The sequence below is a fragment of the Callionymus lyra genome, chromosome 3, assembly GCF_982586985.1.
Source record: "Callionymus lyra chromosome 3, fCalLyr1.hap1.1, whole genome shotgun sequence".
Classification (NCBI taxonomy): Eukaryota; Metazoa; Chordata; class Actinopteri; order Syngnathiformes; family Callionymidae; genus Callionymus; species Callionymus lyra.
Window position 1 is genome coordinate 36,015,769 of NC_141820.1, and position 19,590 is coordinate 36,035,358.

Here is a 19,590-nt window from a genome sequence, read left to right on the forward strand (position 1 = left end):
TTCAGAACACAGTATTATATATATATATATATATATATATATATAATACTGTGTTCTGAATAATGAATATATATATATATATATATATATATATATATATTATATGATGCTTTTGAATGAAATCATTTTTACTGAAATTTATTATAGAATATTAAGATGATTTAAAAGTATAGTAGGCCCAAAACAGGTTCCCTAGTTAACATGAGGCCCCTTTTCACATTAATTACCAAACCGTGTTAAAAAGACTATTTTTGATGACCAAGAGCAAATTGATCTTCGCATGAGTAAAAAATATAAACTCCAGGTTGAACCACTGCTGCACATTAACGTTGACGGTTCATATATTTATATTTGCCCATGTTTAGTGTCGCTTCAGGGACCACACCAGCGGAACCTGCTGAAGAATCTGCTGAAAGACTACAACCGGATGGAGCGACCAGTGGGAAACGACTCACATCCCATCACTGTCATCTTTTCTCTCAGCTTGATACAGATCATGGACGTGGTAGGTTTCATTCTCGGCTCCACAACGTTAATATTCATATTCCTGATCTGGGCTCAGAGACAGTGAGCTGTGACTCTAGACGTCTCTGGTGTTTGATCACTTGATGAGATTTGAAATCCACTATTCATCCTCAGATGGAACGTCGCCTCTGGTGTTGTAACACAGCAGATGTGAATATTGTCAACTTTTCAAAGTGTAATTTGAGAGAAAACATTTGAAAGAAAGATACTTTAGCTGCGTGTCCTTCTGAATTAGCCGCTCGAAACATCAAAGACGTAGTAAGAGCCACACACTGTCAAGCGTCTTTGATAACTTTGAAACTTCAGACACTCTTGTTTTCATGGGAGGAGATGGACGAATGTAAAACTGTTTTTGCCATGTGTTGCAGGATGAGAAGAACCAAGTTCTCACCTCAAACATGTGGCTGCGCATGGTAAGAGATGTTTGGAAAGAGAATCTGTTGCTGGTTGTAATAATGAAACACCTGCCGCTGTACTTAAGTTTAAGAAAACTGATATCTAGACATTTTCCATGTTTTCTTGATAAAAATAACTCAAGTTTTTACATCAATATCTATAACATCGTACTGACAAAAACTTTTAGGCATTCAAGGCTTTGTTCTTCTGTTAGTCACATGATTCACACATACTAATAGATTGATAACCATTGTTTAGAGAAAACCTAAATTACTATAATAATTTTTACACAACTTAAATAGTTTGATTTTTTTTTTGAATGGAAATGAAAAACATTGATAAAGTTAAAGATTAATTTAATTTATGGAAATATTATAATATTTTCTGTTAGTAGTATAATTGTGTCATTATAGTGACATTTTTCCCCAATAGCTGAAGTACCAATCAGATAAACTAATTGACTATATTGATTATGAACACAAGTCAAAAGATTCAAGCGAGGGAGACAAATCTTTATTGACAAAGCCTAAAGACGAAATTGTAAATATATGAAGAACTGTTTACAAACGCTCTATGTCTGAGCAATTATATTTTAATTTTATAATCTGCAAGATGACTCTTAAAGTAGCTGTTGCTTGTGCTTTTCAACTGATCATTTTGTGTGTGTGTGTTAGAGCTGGTACGATCACTACCTCCAGTGGAACCAGACTGAACACCCTGGGGTCAAAAACCTTCGATTTACAACTGACCAAATCTGGACGCCAGATATTCTTCTGTACAACAGGTAACCAAGCTTGCACGCACACGTGAGGAAGACATTCAAATGATAAGTGCTTCTCTTTCCTCTCTCCTCCTTCCCCTGTCATTCCTCAGTGCAGATGACGACTTTGACTCCACATTTAAGACCAACATTCTGGTCAACTCCAGCGGCTACGCCGAGTACCAGCCTCCAGGTGTGTTACTAACGCCGTTGTTTTGTTTTCAACGCTCTCATTTCACTTCCCCAAACATCTTCCCATCAATATTTCATTCGTACAGAACTGCATGGCACATCTCTGTGAGACTCATCAATAAGAGATGCACCCTCTTCAAGTTGCCTGACTGCCCTCGAACGCAACACTGGTGCAAGTGGGTCGGAGTAATAGTTCCCCCGGGGTTTCCTCGGGTCGATCCCCTAAACCCCAAATTACTGCAAACTCAGATTTAAACCCTGGTGTCACGGAGACTTCTCCTCAAGAGCCTGGAAGTGATAGCCTGGGATTTTCTGGGAAGTTTATTAATAGAGTGATGCTGACTGTGATCTAGCAGCTGCACTCTGCTTCTTAAACACTTAAGGCAATGAAAAACCCTCCCGAAGCGCTCCAGCACCTTTTAGCAAAAAAACGCTATCAAAACGTCAAAAATAATCAAGTAAAGAGGGATGAGGAGAGAGAAGTATTTTGATGGCGCATTCTTCATGCCAGCATGCAGGCGCCTCTTTGTGTCGCTGTGACAAACAAATATAGGGCAGCAGGTCTGCTGGCCGCAGGGGGTGAATCATGAGTCTGAGAGACTGAATAATTCACAAGAAGCATTTTCTTTCTCACCTCCTCATACGAGAATTTAGAGAAACATCTCTGGTGCAAAAGTGTTTCATGCAGTACAACACAATACCCTGAACAAACCAAAATGTTTTATTTTTGGAACGCTCTGGATTTGCTCTAAAGAGATTTTCTGGAGGAAAATCTTTTCGTTTGTGGTTACTGTGTTTATAAAAAGAGATTTACTCCCCATGCAGCATCTTCTTCAAGGGGAAAATAACTGGTTTATAACTGTGGAATCCACCAGAACCCTCTTTTCACACCTTGTTTTGTGTTTTATGTTTCGTTCAAACGTCTCAATGCTGAATTACAAGGACACGTTTAAGCTATCATTAATTTTCTATATGACAAGGACAAGGACATTAAAGATCTAGTTTAGCAGTTAACCCTCTGTTGATCGGTGGAAGTGACAATGGACCAATTAGGAAACTTACCAAAGGTTGTTGTCTTATAGAGAGAATCTGTTCCCAGCGACTTGCTGGACTGTTGTGTCTTTCAGTGTGAGTTCTCAAACAGATGTCCACAGACTTGCTTGGAATCTGGGATTGTTTAATCTTTCTGTGTGTGCAAGGATTTTTGACCTCATTCATATTTAATATGAATTAAATATGTAAGATTATCAGTTAATCAAGTGACTATTTGAAATGTGTGTTAAATCTAGATGATTGATTACAGTAAAGTTGTCATTTCCTTACAAGAGCGACCAAACATCACCTTATATGATTCCTAACTCATTAAGTCATGGGGTGTGAACTGAAGCCATGCCCCCAGAGTTGATCTTTGTACAGTTTGCACAGTGTTAACAACATCAATAAATAGCTTTTGCGTTTAAATATTTAAAGTTCTAGCGGGCGCTCACAGTTGTCATCTGAGATTCAGTGACAACATGCACAAAAACACAATAAAAGGTCATTATTTCTTGTGATGATGTAACAACATCAAATAACATGTTGATAACATCACAGTCACTAAGTCAGGGGGAACATCTGTCAATCCTGATACAATAGAACTGTGATTACTGGTCATATGATACATAAGACAAAAATAAAATAAATATAATTAAAAACGTTGATACAACCACAGCAGTGCTTACTTTCTTTTTGTGGTAGTCTTTTCAAAAAAGGCCCTTCATCGTTGGTGCTTCGCTGACAAGTTGTGTTTTATTATCAGCACTGCTCCCAGTATCTGTGAACGCATCACCAGAGGGAGCGTGTCGGAGTGATTGACACATCGCTGTCCAATCGTCTTAAGCGCTCAATTAGTTTGCTTAATACTTTTTTAATTCAATTACATTAGAGCAGACGAATATTTTAAAACATTCTCTACTTTTAACCCAAGGTTTGATTTTAGAGACAACTATGGACCTTATTTAACATCTTTGAGCTAAGAAAGTACAGACTACAACAACCAACCTCCATCATGGCTTTGGGCCAACACAAGAGTTTTCTTTAGCTTGTTTTGATTGTTTAAGCGCTTTGTGACCCTGGTCTAGAAAAGCACTCTACATATATTACTTACTTACTAAAATGCTATGCTAAGATGCTTGTCATTGTGATACATGTGAAAGAGTATCATAACAGACTCTGTACTCTTAGAAGAGATGGTTGTTGTTCATGTGCAGGGAGTTATTTTACAATAAATAACTACAGTAAATAAATGTGGTGATATTTACACAGTTCTCTCCTTAATAAAGGCCTTTTTCTATCACAAACTAAACATTCATTCAAGCCCATTATCCTCACCTGCTCATCGTACATATACAACCATTTTTCGGGGTCATGTGAGAGGTCAGGAAGGAGGAAGTCAAATGTGAAAAGATAATTCTTCTCTTAAGCGAACCCACGCTCACTTCATCCTGCACATTCATTTGCTTGTCGACACACATATAATATAATGAGTGTCTTTGAGAGCTGCGGGGGCTCACTGTGTTAGCTGCCAACAGACTCATCATTTCTTCATTCTGGTAATATGTTTCTGGGAGAAGTCCACTTGCGGCCAGAGCTTTGATCTTTCTTCAAAAGTTTTTTCAGTCAAACTGAATAGATTATCGTTGTGTTGTCTCTGAGCATTTGGCACTTGACTGGCTTTTGACAGGAATTACAACACAGATAATAATTGTAATGTAACTCTTACCAGCCTTGACCTTCATTTTAGTTGCTTAAAAGTCACATCCAACCAAAGAAAAATGTTTTGGGAGGGTTTCGAATTATATTTTATTATTTATTATTTATCAGAGTTCTTAAATATATAAAAGGGTTTTATTTTATTATTATTAAGTGTTGAAATAAAACAATTTGATTTATCATTTGCAACTAACATGCATATATTCTGAATCAGGCACTTTTATTGCCAATGTTGTAAACACAACAATTGTTGTGGTTACAGTACAGAATAAAAGAATGAAAATAAAATAAGAGAAAATAAACAATAGAAAAATAGAATGAAGCACCAATGAAGCCATTCCCACTGCGATTTTTTTTATTTTGGTGTTGCAATTAAACTTCAAGCCGATATCATTATGTCCTCGCCACTAAAGAACAGTTAAATCCTGAAAGATCCCTACGATGACTGAGGACAAGCTGATACAGTTAACTCCAGCAGCTTGTTAAGCTGATATTTTGGCTTTAAGTTCTATTCATTCAACCAAAAGAAAGTGGATAAATAACACAATTTCAGTAAAATGTAAGCTCTTACTTAATATTACTTTAAATGCTGCCATTTTTGATGATCTCAGTTTCAAGATACGTTGTTTTGAGCAATCGATAGCCACTTGTATATGTAAAGCAGCAATTGATATTTCAATTGGTCAAATCAGAACTATTGTCTAGTTAATTTAACATCATAGATCTAAAGAGAAGCTTTGGATGAAATTTACTTTAAAATATTTATAATTATCATATAATATTCAGTAAAAGTTAAAAAATACGGATGAATTGAAGGACACAAGAACGATTCCTCAAAATCCCCAAATCTATTAAAAATGTGCTGTAAAACTATGTTTTCGCCAAACAAGTTGAAGAAGCATTTAAGTAACTTTGAGGTGAACTGCTGATGAACTCTGCTCCAAAGAGTGCGGCTGTTTTCGATTTTTAAATTTGCAGATTGTTGCTTTAACTTGTTTAACTTTCTAATATAGGTTAAGATAGTGTATGTTCTGACCTCCCTCAGGGATATTCATGAGCACCTGCAACGTGGACGTTCGCTGGTTTCCCTTTGACATCCAGCAGTGTAAGCTGAAGTTTGGATCGTGGACGTACGATGGCTGGCTGCTGGACCTACAGATGAATGATGCTGATGTCTCAAGCTACATGCCCAATGGAGAATGGGACCTCGTAGGTAAGAGTTCGTGGATGTGTGGTTGTGTCTGCTTCACTGGAGTCAACTACATCTATAGAAAGCTCTTGAGTTAGAATGTAGGTCAATGAAAAAAGATAACTCTATGATTCAGCGACATTACACAACACTAAGAACTCACAATAAAACAACAACAGGTCAGTATTTATTGTGTGATGATGTGCAGTGTTATCAACATCAAAGAACATGTTGATAACAACACAGACCAGATGTTTAGTCACAGTGACGTGATCCAGAGAGAACAGCTGATACTCTTGATACAAAGGGTTGAACTGTGTTTTAATTGATATTGTATACATATACATGTTCTTCCATTTAAAAATAACAAAAATAATCAGCATCAATCTCTAGTTTGTTTTATTCTGTATCAAGCAGATACTTGGTAAAATTACAGAACAATGACAAACAGTATTAGATGTTGGATGAATAAAGACACAATGTTATCTTACCTGTCGAGAAGAAGAACCATCTTAGCATCCAGTTTTTTTAACGACATCCCGACACAAACTCATCTTGTTTCACTCTGCTTTGTACTTTTCTGGCATTGACTCATTTTTATTTTTTAAATACCTACAGCGGTTGATTAATGAAAATGTAATACATGTAAGGCATGATTTCTATATTCTAATCTAACATTCAGTCTCTCCTGACAGCAGCGATGTATTTTTGTCTCCCTCTGTTCAGGAGTTCCTGGCGCTAGGAACGAGATATTCTACGACTGCTGCAAGGAGCCGTATCCGGATGCAACTTTCATCGTGACGATACGACGACGAACTCTTTACTATGCGCTGAATCTGCTCATCCCCTGTGTGCTGCTCTCTTCAATGACCCTTCTCATCTTTGTGCTGCCGGCGGACTCTGGGGAGAAGATCTCACTGGGTGAGCCAACAACTCAAACTCTCACATCACAAAGGGGAAGCTACGAAGTTAAAATTAGACTTTTGGGGAATAACTCCGCATATTAGAGATTGAGTTGGAAAAATAGAAAAGCATGTTCGGGGTGTCGGCAGGTCGCTTGAAGTTTATAGGTTTGATTATGTGTGTGTTTTGTATATACGTGTGAATACAGCTGAGTCTTTGTGTATTTGTTATGGGGTGAACCTGTATATGTGTGTGAGCAAAGGCATTCAGAAATTATTAAAGGAACGGCTGATTATGTTTGCGGATGAGGAAGGGATGAGGGGCGTGTGGGGTAGAGGATAATACGAGGGGGAGGAACAAGAATGAATGTGAGAGGTGACTGATAAAGACGTGTGGAATTGGGTGAGGATGAGAAATAGCGCAACAAAGGAGGGAGATAAATGGAGATGAGAGGCGGAAAAAAACACACACAGGGAGTGTCTGAAGATATATTTGGGGATCTCGCTTTAAGAAGAGGATATTTACTCTGCAATGTTAGTGTTTATGAAAGTCAATATATACAATTTATTTCATTTATAATTGATGAATTCATCTTTTAAATCAGTTTTACCCCCCAACTAGCTTGGCTCATAAGTACTTTGGTAGGCAAATAGACACAAGCTTTGATGTGTTGACATCTATTTTTTGTATGTGAATATGAATAAAACATAATCATATATAATTTAAGATAAATTGAAAAAACAACAACAACATAACTAACTAAACTACTGTATATACAAAAAAAAAAACGCTTTTTTTTTTATTGAAACAAATAAAAAAATTCAAAACGGTATAAAACCAAAATATTGTTTTGAAGAAAACCAACAGAGGCTAAGAATTCTCAGAATTGTTTTGTTGTTTGTAACTATTATAGTATACAAATTTCCCCTGCTGTATATGTTAGACATGTGAAAATAAATTGCCATTATTTTATCAGCATGTTCATACTGACACCATTTACATGTGGGTTGCAAGTTCCTATGATTAGAGACGAGCTAACAGAATATTTAAGATCACATGATAAATAAATCAACACAAAACTTAAAATATTAAATGAACAATCCGAAAAGTACAAAGCCCAAATGCCACTGGATCAAGGAGAATAATACAAACACAATACAGGGGAGAAAACCTGAAACAAATTATAGTATTAAAGAACATTGAGTACTTAAAAGAAATACAAAAAAAGGTAGGCGGTAAATGGGCAGAGGTAAAGGTGAAAACAAACTTGGTGGAAATACACAAACAAAGGAAAGAAAAAAGAACATGTCAAAGAAAATGTTTTCAGGCATGAGTGAAAAGTCTGAGACACAGTCGAAAAAATAGAACAGTCGAATGAACCCAATGTTACTAACAGATGAGTCAACGGCCGGTGACACACAAGGCTGGGAGTGCAGAGCTTCCCTGAGCTACTGTGGCAGCATCGAGAGATGATTCAAGGAGACGGAAGCCACTGCTCTGCTGTCTAACTATACGTAAAAGCTCAATATCTAATGTATTATGCAGCATTTACAAAAAGCTTTTTTATGCAGCGCCAATTAACCTATCGATGTAATTAAGGCTAGTGAATTGATTATCTGAACACAGCTTAGAAGCCAGGAAAAACACTGTCACTGACTTGATGGTGCAGACACTTTGACCCACAGCTGGGCCGTCAAGGTTAGACGATCGTGTATTTAATACGACTTCTTCATTTTTAAGTGTAAAAGAAAGAAGGAAGATTAATTTTCAGAATATCTCTGAGAGCCCATCAAATTTAATCTCTCGATAATAGTTGGAGAGAGAATCGTCAGCGAGCCTTAAGAAAACTCTGAGCCGTCTATTCAATTACACACACGATGCTGTGAATCTAGAAGTTTGAACATAAAAACAACAGAAAGCTTATTTGATGTGTGGCAGGGTGTTAATTGTTGTCCTGGAGTGTTGTGCATGTATTTCTTTACTCATATATTTACCTGGAGAGAAGTGGATCTTCTCTAAGTGTGGGAAAGTTCTGGTCAAACTAGAGTAACAATTCAATTGCATCAGATGAAACACGTCTTTCTTCTTTATTTCCAGGTATTACGGTCCTGCTGTCTCTCACCGTTTTCATGCTCTTGGTGGCGGAAATCATGCCAGCAACCTCTGATTCTGTTCCGCTCATAGGTGTGTATGTCATACTTTCTTCTTTCAAAACATTTACAACAAAACACAATAATCATAACAATAATTAGAATAAATACGTGGGGTGGGTGGTAAGTGCTATCGCTTCACAGCAGGCAGGTTGCTGGTTCACTTCTGTGTTTCAATGGGTTTCCTCCCACAGCCTAAAACATACAGAGGTCGATTGAGAACTCTAAATTGTCCGTAAGAGTGAGTGAATGGTTGTGTTTCTTCGTGTGTGACATGATGGCCTCCTGTTCAGGGTGTCCTTCCCCCTTGCCCTTAACAGCTTGGATAGACTCCAGCGCTCCATGAAGCGAAAGTCAATGAATTCATAATTGTAATCTTAAAACGTATATTCTTTTTTTTCTCTATCCACACACACAATGACAGAGGCTGTGCATCTGGTAGTCATAGTTTTTTGTTTTTGAAAACTTTTGTCAAAGTGAAAATGATCTTGTTTCACTTTTGCCAGGCCAGTACTTTGCCAGCATCATGATCATTGTTGGGATGTCTGTCATTGCTACAGTGGTGGTTCTCCAGTACCATCACCACGACCCCAATGGAGGAAACATGCCAAAATGGGTGAGGAAAAACGTATTCTCTTCATCATTCGAAACAGCATTAAAAAGTGTAGAGGCTTGGATGCGATTGATCCTCCCTCTTTTTTTTTCCAACTATATTAATCTTTTTAAGTTTGACTCCTGTATGCTTTAGAGCCGCTGTGCCCATCAAGTCAATCGACTGAGAACACTGAGAGATTACTGAGAAGTGTGTGTGGTGTATTAAATAGACAAGATGTAACCAGGGACAGTCTGGCCGAGCCAATGCACTTCCATGCACAAACACACTCAGACTCCTGAAAACACAAAGTGAACTTGTTCTCCTGAAAGATGAAATAAAAAATATTTATGTTAAACTGAATTAAATTTTTCAATGATCAATCTTTTAAATGAAGGAAGAGTCAATTAACTGTAAAACGCCAGCATGAATGAAATTGTGGATCTTTTTTCTAGAGGAGAATGTAGGAATCACTGGACTGTTGGTAGAAGACGTGCATGATGCTATGCATAAAAAAATATGACGAGGACCTTATATATTTGCATTGAGGCGACTTGTTGGTAGCTGACACGTTGAGCAGAGCCTATCTTCCTGACAGAACACCCGTGGAAGATGAAGTAAAGACTTTCAGAATAGTGCACATGGTCAGCCACAGAAAGGAAATACATTACAACTTCTTATTAAAACAATAATCGAGCAATGGAACAGTTAATAAGTGAAATTGGGCCTTATTGGTTAAAAAAAATGAGAACCAAGCCACCAAGATGTAATAGTTTTATGATGGAATAGTGAACCATCATTCTGCACATACTGAGATGTCGCAGGTGTTTCGGGAGGTCTGCAGACGACTGGAAGTGAGTAAGTGAGTGACATCAGCAGCTGTTTGCACTCACTGCCCCTGGGTGTTGAAGGATGCCGTATGAATCGCTAGAGTGTGTCCCCTGGCTGGACATGAGCGATAAGATATATGAAACATTATATTGCCATTGATCTTTAAATCAATCGACAATAAACAACAGAAAGAATAACTAATGTCACAGGAAGTTCTGAGAAGGCCATTGGCAAAGGTGGGCACATATATTTGTTTTGTTTGACGGCATCTCATTGCTGTGAATTATCCCTCAAGTTTTTGGTACTACTTGACAGATACCAAATGTACAACAGTGATTAGGAAACTTAAAGCTCACTTTACCTGCAAAGGTATACCGGATACAGTTTTCTGCGAAGATGGCCCACAATGTCCCAGACTCTTAAATAATTCAGTGGGCATTTCAGCATGAGACTTCATCACACGGTTACCAGCAGCAATTGCAGTGCCGAATTAGCTTTTAAGGCAGCAAAAAGACTTCTCTTTAAAGCCAAATAATCTGGGCAGGACCAACGCAACACACTGCCACAGAGCCTGGATAGCATTCCAACACAGCGACTACTCAAAAAATGGCTGCCAATGAAAGCAAGTCTGCTAAGTCAAAGCGTTTTTGGGATCCATCACAATTTGAAGAACAAGCAGGAGTCTAAGAAAACATACTACAACAGAGCAGCTAGAGACCTGGCCATACTTAACACAGGTGACTGTGTGAGGATACAACCACTCCCAACCCACACTGTCAAAAGATTAGATAGGGTGTTGAAGCCAGTAGATGGGAGGTCCTGTGGGGTTAAGTTGTACTCTTGAGGTGTCATAAGAGGTGGAGTGAATTTCAGAGACCCTAATGATATTGAGAACAGTATCCCAAATCAACCACAGGCTGTGGGAAGTGAACATTCAGAGACAGTTTATGTAGCTTGCACTGTCACAGCAGGACAAACACCCAGAGACACTTGTAAGAGAAATAAGTTATTATACTGAAACATGAAGTGATATGCAGATGTGGACATGCTCTTGATACTCTTGGAAAGTAAACAACTCAGGTTTTGTTTTCCATATGGCCATTTAAACACAAGTTCTTAGCTATTGTTTATAATAATCAAATTACAGGTACATTTTTGTTGGTTAGCTATATATTCAGCAGTTGCTGAGAGAAGATTTGAATTGATAAACATATTGTAGCGGCCAATCATCTTTCGCGATGCATCATGGGAGGTTGCTGTTCTGTGCACACTATGATTTAGTTGGGTTGGATAATTTCGCCTTCCACCAAGTTCATTTGTAAAGTTTAAGTTGAACCTGCTGGTCAATAAGGTTGCCTGTCTATTACAGTGTGGAGAAAGACAATAAGAATTGGTGTTACACTACAGCCCCCGTGTCAAAAGTGTGATTTTTCTTGCTACTCAACTGACACCGCTACTGCTACAGGACCCTTTGTCAGGATTTCTTACTATGAACAGGAGGTTAGGGAGGTTTGTCAGTCTTCATTGTCTCCATTTCCAAGACGACGACCCCACATGACAAATCGTTGCTACAGGTGTGACCAGTCAGCCTCTCTAATACGACTAGCCAGGCTTCCGCGATGTGGGTCTCAACCAACACCCAGTTGATGACAGTAACTGGAGAAAAGGTTAGCATGGGATGGCTGCAGTTGCTAATAGGTAAAACAGGGGAATAGGATTTCGTGTACAAGTTCTGGCTTGCCAACATCCATAATCCATGTGCCTGAGATGCTGGAGGCTGAATTTGTGTCTTGGGTAAAGCTGTTACACCTGGTAGAGAGATAGTGGAGCTCCAGTCTGGTCAGAAGGAGAGGACTGGGCCAAGTCATTGGGGGAAGATGGCAGCAGTTCAGCAGAAGTTGAGATTTTGGGCTCCATGACCTGACTCCAGCAACCTGGCATCTCCACGACCTGCCCCAGTGCCAACCACTGATCTAACAGTCGCTGCAGAGACAGCAGAAGTCATCTATCAACAATGGCAATACAGAAGGGACGGCCTGGTACCCTAGAATTACAGCTGCAGGCAGACAAGACTTGTCCAGCACACGATCAAAACTCTCAACCAATTTGTCTACATCCTGGTCGGCTTGCCTATTTGCAGGTGGAAGAGTAAAAGATCCATGAGGTGTTTTATGTTGTCGTATTGGTAAATACAAAATCACTTGGAGGTTCTGTGTGGAATATCAATGCCTTAATGCCATCTCCGAGAAAGTGTATTTTTTTCTCCCTCGCATTGATAATGTTCGTTGATAACATTGCTGGGTCCAGTTGGTTTAGCTTCCTTGGCCTTGACAGTGGCAGGTAGGCCTGGCCCCAGAAGAAAGACCAAAGACCGCCTTCCGCAATGGGCAGGGACTGTGGCGATTTAGCTTCATGTTATTTGGACCTGTTGTGAGCTGCTGGGGGTGGTTCTGGCTGTGTGTTGGTTTCAGCCATACCTGCACGGGAATTATTTCCTCCTTTGCACTGACCGTGCTTCCCTAACCCAGCGTCTGAAGTTGAATCTTGTAGGTCAAGTGGCTGGAGGCTCTCCAAGGTCTTGCACTGACTACTGAGCAGCTGAAGCGATTACAGAGAGTTTGGTTGGAGGTGAGTCAGCATTCCAGGTAGCCAGAGATGTCGGCTCTAAGACCTGAGGTGAAGTCATATACTTGGACATATTCCAGCTGCATGTACACTGCTGTGATGCCTGCACCACCAAGGAGGGGCCAATGCAGTGTTCCTAAGCACCAATTAAACAATACTTGGTGGAAGATCTGATAAAGAAAGTGGTAGAGAACATCCTTGGGCCATTCCTGATGACTGACTGGTGGAAATGGATTTTTTCACCAAGTTGCAAATTGAAGCTCCTAACGAGCTCTACAGCCACCGGGGACGAAACTTTGAGTCCCTGATGTTTTGGGAGGTCTGCAGACGACTGAAAGTGAGTAAGTAAGTGAGTGGCATGGTGTTTTTATTTAGTTATTTTTAAAAACGTGTGCAAAAGAAGAGCTACTCACTGTTTTGTCAAGAGAGGAATTTTCTACACTTTCATGGACATTGTTTAAAAGAAGAAGAAGTATCTTCAAGCTCATCTCCATTAAAGATGATGGTGTGCCAGCAATGGTAGGCCACACTAATGGATTTATTCCATTGTAAGTAAGTAATTTATATTTAATTAGCGCTTTTCTAGACAGAGAGGAAGATCATTCCAAAGCTTAGGAGCAACAGCCTGGAAGGATTTCTCTCCTCTGGTCCTGAACCGTGTAGGAGGAACCATCAGTAGATTCTGATCCACAGACCTCAGAGCCCTAGCTGGGGTGTAAGGCTGGATCAGATCAGTGATATAAGGAGGAGCCTGACCATGATAACTCTGAAAGTAAGAACCAGTTGATCCTAAAATAAGTTTTGTCCAAACAGATTTATCTTTTCTGGACATGATTAATTGTCATTAGAAAACATTATGTGGGAAGATTAGAAACATGAAAGTAGAAATGGATGTTGCTATGAAAATAATTTTCTCTGTTTATGGCTTTAGGCTACGAGCCTACACAGAAGGTTATTCCACGTTCACCTGAAGTATACAGGCTGGAACACATCAACCTGCTGCTTCACAAGGATGTGAGATGGCTCAGCTGTTACATTTTTTAACAATGTTTATTGAGTTCTTACCTGAAATTAAAGATTGAAGCTGTTAAGGCACACAGAATATGCACAGTTGGAGGACACCCAGTGGCTTTTGGTATTGGCATTCCTGAAAGATATCAGTGAAAAGCTCATTGATTTGAATCTAGAGTTCCAGGGTCAGGATGAACATGTGATCAACATGATCAGTTAGAAGAACACGTGCAAAAGCAGGCTGCAGCTGGTTTAAAATAGGGTGCAGCGCTGTGACCGGTAATTCTTCCCTCCCATGCAAGCAGAAAATCAGCGTCATGGTCATCAACCTCACTGCACTTTTTTTGGATCAACTGATTTGTGTAAGGGTCCCTTTTCTCACATGAAACCCATCAAGTCAAAGTACTGGTCGACAATGTCAGCTGTTCTTGTGGCCTACCTGAGACCAGATAAAACTAGATTCCTCTACCCAGTGTCTGAAGTTACACTAAGGTAGGAAAATGTAATGAATTGTCATTATGATGTGTCCATTTCTTTTTAGCATCGTAAATAAATATATCACTGAAGCTCTAAAGACAACTGTGTGAACTAGTAGATCTCAACAGACTAGAACATGTTAGTAGATCTTGATTAAAAATGGTTGGGCCCCCCATGCTTTAGAGAGAATATTTATTGATGCGTTCTCTTCTGCCAGCTCCTGTTTTTTTCCGGTCCCGTCTTTCCACACTATGACTCATTCAGCAGTGTCAGTCTGCTTGAGCGCGTTTATCAAACGCCTCAATGCAGACTTCAACCAGAGTGAGTTTCAAAGCACTGGGATACGTAGGCGGATTCAATTTGAACTCATTCTTTATTCTTGTATTTTCTTTTTCTTTGATGTCAATAATGCCGCAGTCATTTTCACATAATATAATTCCAGAGTTTACTGTCAAAATATAAATTGTGGGGAAATCTGTGGAGCTCATTCTTTTGAATAAAAATAAAAAAAGTTAGAGAAGTTTTACTGTGCTACCCGTTTCTCACCAACTTTATTAAGTTTGGTTGTTGGTGCAGATCATAGTAACTGTGAAGAAATACTGAAAGTTCTTTGATGAGCTCTTTGGCCCGCGGGATGAATAATAATAATCACTATAACACATGTTTTTTTTCATAGCTTTGGTTCAATCCACAAAAAGATTTTCAAAATATGCATTAATTGTATAATAATAACAGCTAAATGATTTAAAATTGTTCTCCACCAACAAGACCCACCATTTTCACCACTTTTTCAACAAGTATATACCACTGCCCCCCCAAAATCATTTACCCCCTGCTATATATTATATTTATCTATTTATTACATTACGATTATTATAAACATATGTTAAAGATTTCATCGTCCAATCATTTGTAATAATATAGTTGTGATATTGGTTCACCCATTGCTGAATCTTTCTCACCTTGCAACTAAATATAAGACGCCTTCAATCCGGACAACAATGAGCCCAAATCAAAACTTATAAAAAAGTAGGTATTTGGTGCGACTTCAGTTTATTGTTTGAGAATTTGAGCAGGTTTTATTGTCTTTGACAGACAAACCCAGCAAGGAAATACTTTGAAAAAGTGTAGTGAATTAATTAGATCCATGAGTAAATGTGAACCATCCGTCGATTCTGACTGCTGTACGGTTTCATATTTGGACTCTTTGGAGTTCGACATGATGTGTAAGTGGCAGATCTTGAGATTACACTGCTTTTAAGTTATTGCTATTTTAATCTGCTAAACGTTCGACTACAGGAACATGCCTCGAGTCCTGCAGCGAGCATGAAATGAATTGCTGATTGAAGTATTGTATGTGAACTGAAGTCAACAAGCTGCTTATCAATTACTCAGAGATAAGAATCTTGTCTTTACTTCAATAACATAGTTTCTGATGCTGTAACTCCGTGTTTGTTTAAATGATCAAAATTTCTGGTAGCAGTCTTGACTTTCCATTGAGAATGTTCTGCTCCAACTTTGCAATTGCTAAAATCATTTGACCATTTCCACGGTTGTGTAGATAACACGTTAATTTGTTTATTTGGAAAGACATTTTTGATATTCTGGAATAAGCTTGAACAATGAGTCGAGTCCCTTAAATTCTCTTGGAACCTTCCTCATGATCTGTATCTCTGATCTAATAAACAAATGTTCCAGAAAACAGTAATAATGTTATACATTTTTCAGAACCATAAAGAAACAAAACCATATAAACGGATCATTGAAGTATACTGTGAGGGCAGCTTGAGGGCCCGACACTGATAGCTTCAGCTTCTGCTCACAGCTCAGCTCTGTCAGAGAACATCAGTTCGTCCGTGAGAGTCAGGAGTGGCCTTTAGAAATGTTTTGCTTTCGTGTGGGTCTACGAAGGGATTTCCTTGCAGGGCTGCACAGACCCTTGTGCCGGCCAAAGACCCCCTGATTTCAGATCATATACTAATGCAGTGAATCCTGGATTTCTTTGGCTGCATGAAAATGTTTAGCTGGATTGTGTCAGCAGTTCCTGCACAATTAAGGTGTTTAAGTGATGGACTGGCCTGACAGTTGGACAAGTACCTGAGGGACACTGAGTACCATGCCATCCTTATCACAGCACAGACTGTCTCGGTGTTGACTGATGCCCTGATCCAGGTCTTTGAAGGGATCCCACAGGAATTCAGCTGCCGTCTCCTCAGCTGTCTGGCAGTAAGTGCTCAGACGTTGTAGGTGTGTACACACTTTCCATAGAAGTGCGACCATTTGATGGTTCCGCTTTAATTTAGAGCTCAATCCAATCTATCTTGGATGTTTTTTGTTTTTTTTAATATTTCCAAAAAAAGTTTTACCAGGAATATTTCATCCGTCAAGATCAAGTTATTGTTTTTTTTAGTTGTATTGATTAACTCCCGACAACTCAGATGTGTCTGCCTGTGCTTGCTGAACCCAGAAAAAAGACCACCTTCAAAAAGTGTGGTAGAAGAATTGCTGACAGTGTTCATGATGTTAATATTTAATGTATTCTTTTGATTGAGTGGATAGAAATAAGGTCGGCTGAACTTCTATCTCTGTGGTCCCATATTATGTGATACAGCCGTAAAAGAAGTAAGATTGGGCCCCCTTAAGCTGCATAATACAACCTTCATCACATTAAAACAGAAATATTTGCCATAGCTAGTTCCTTGAATTAAAAAATGTTAATGGCGGGCACAATTGTGACAAACAAAATATTAAAACAAGAGATTAATTGAACATGTATTAAAGATTCAGTCATCATAAGATATCATTGAAACATATTTTTGAATGTGGTTATTTGATTTGTAAATACCACACAGACATTCATGACTTGACATTTTTGGTCAGTGTTTATCGATGCATTAAAACTGTGTTGAATACATGACGGTGCAGATAGTGTAGCTATTGACATTCTGCAAGGACAAATTGTTGATAAATGGCCTGTTCAGCAAGTCCGATGGCCAATTAACAAGCTAATTGATGTGCTTCAGGAGGTCATCGAACCAGCGCTGTTCATAATTGGAGCTCTGACATTAACAGCAACAACAACATCAGGGGCCACGGCTGGCCAGAGCAGTGAAAACCAAATGAGGGGTCATCTGGACTTCAGCTTATCAGACGCTGCTCTACATCCATCTGGATTCTAATTTGACATTCTGCCTTCACCCAACATGACTCCATCTGAACTCTGCATGATTTAATAGGTCTGTTTACATCTAGTCAAAACAACCAACTCACACCCAGCAGCACTTCTTTAAATCCTCCTCCACAAATGAAGGCAACGGCAGCAGAGGCAGCAGTGGTAATTATCCACACTCCAAATAGTTCAAATATACCCGCTATCAGCAAAAAACTTCAGTCTGCTGTTTTTCTTGCTTCTGAGCGAGCAAACTTTGAACGCCCTCTTTATCCAAGACTTTGCACACAGACAATCTTTACATTCGTATTCTCCCTGGACTCAGATTTGTGTGTTTGGTCTTTAAAGTTGCACTTGTGAAAGCTGTTAAAAAGCGGAATGCAAAGCTTCTAGGCTACTGCGACAACTAATTGCCATCCTCTGGGCCTCTTTGCTCCTTCATTTTTGTTTTCCCATCCCTTGGCATACCTTCGTAGCTTTAGCCTCCTCATTGAACCCTAATTGATCATGCAGGTAAGGTTTGGTTAATGCCTAATAAAGGTGGTTAGGGACCTGCTGTCAACTGGATCAACAGACACAAGTAAAAGAGACTAGAATACAGAAACATAATCATTCTCTATGACTGTCATTTAAAAGTATGGCTGCTTTTGGAAAAGCCATTGAGCAAGATATTTTAGGTACCTGGGGAAAAATGCTACCTTGTTGTTACTCATAGTGATTAAATATATGTAAAGTAGTTAATATTAAAGAAATGTAGCTACATTTTTTGTCAGGCAACACAAATGTAACCTGAACTTTGTTAGCTCAAAGTTCAGTAGGTGGATTGAAGAAACACCTGAGAGAGATTCTGCTTGCGATCATTCCTAACGGCCATTCCTGCACGTGACTTCATCAGACACGCTTCTGAGCTCACTGCCCGGGTCTATTGCATTGAGCTGACTGTTAGCTAATCAGTCTTCATTTCTGCATGTATTTGCAGCATCTGTATTTTTACATCTTCAGCGTAAACCAGTGAACAGTTGGAAAGATAAAACACAGTCGGATTTACATTTTGAAGAATCAGCATGTGCAGTATATCAGTTAGAAACAAACTATTTTTTTGTACCCCATTTTAACCCCTTAAAAATTAGAATTATTTTACATTTCTCTCAGAAATATTGTGCGCTTTAATGGCCTTAATCTGGGCACTCTTGTTTCCTCCTACAGTACAAAAACATGCATAGGTTAAATAGGAACTCTGGGAAATTGTCTGTAGATATAAGTGGTTTGTGAATGGTTGTCTGTCTTTGCCTTGCCCTGTGATGGACTGGCGTTCTGTCCAGGGTGTCCCCTGCCTGGTAGCCGTAGAAAGTGGGATAGGCTTCAGCCCCCCGCTGTTTGTTTTGAATGTTATTTATTTTTTAATTCTTGTTACTGTCTGAAAAGTAAAAGGAAGGATTTTCTCCGGAGCAACATTAGCCTGTGTCTGTCAAGAAGCTAAGTTAATAAGTGTACACCCCCAAAAATGAGTAAAACAGAAACTTTAAATGGGACTATCTTGCCAAGGGATTCTGCTGATTCAACATTATGGTGAGATTGATTTCTTTATGCACTTAAAATGATTTCTTTTTGCTCTTTTTATCTTATTGTTGACATGTGAAAATAAGACATCAAACCAGACTGAAATACAGAAAAGGTTGGGCACCCATGCCTTAATGCATTGCAACAGTTTACACTATTTAAGCCAAACGTCTATATCCTCTATATCTGGTGATACATAAAGTACAAACGTTTTCTGGCCGCTAACAAAAGAGAAACCATTAACTTGTTAGTGTGCAAGACAGCTGTGGATGAAATGGTGTAATCAATGTAGATTGTTGTTATGATTGACAAGTCTAAGATTTAAAGTGATAGTTCAACCAAACTTCAAAAAGAGTAATCTGTGTGTTTTAGAGGCAAAAAATGTATTTCAGCATTACGGTCATGAACAGTTCACTCTCCATCCACCTCTTCCAAAAAGACACATCTAAATCTGTTTCC

General features: G+C 38.9%; 1 protein-coding gene across 2 annotated transcripts in view; it reads left to right on the plus strand.

The window, feature by feature from the left end:
- Positions 1 to 19,590, plus strand: part of chrna11 (cholinergic receptor, nicotinic, alpha 11) — a 32,259-nt gene that overhangs the window by 9,787 nt on the left and 2,882 nt on the right. The window contains exons 2-9 of one of the 2 annotated variants that reach the window (XM_087787753.1): positions 366 to 505; positions 894 to 938; positions 1,596 to 1,705; positions 1,795 to 1,874; positions 5,670 to 5,837; positions 6,540 to 6,734; positions 8,814 to 8,900; positions 9,427 to 9,482. In XM_087787753.1, coding sequence (XP_087643879.1) covers positions 366 to 505; positions 894 to 938; positions 1,596 to 1,705; positions 1,795 to 1,874; positions 5,670 to 5,837; positions 6,540 to 6,734; positions 8,814 to 8,900; positions 9,427 to 9,482 — 881 coding nt within the window. Of the gene's footprint in view, positions 1 to 365; positions 506 to 893; positions 939 to 1,595; positions 1,706 to 1,794; positions 1,875 to 5,669; positions 5,838 to 6,539; positions 6,735 to 8,813; positions 8,901 to 9,372; positions 9,483 to 19,590 lie in introns of both variants that reach the window. The other variant, XM_087787752.1, reaches the window with a different exon arrangement.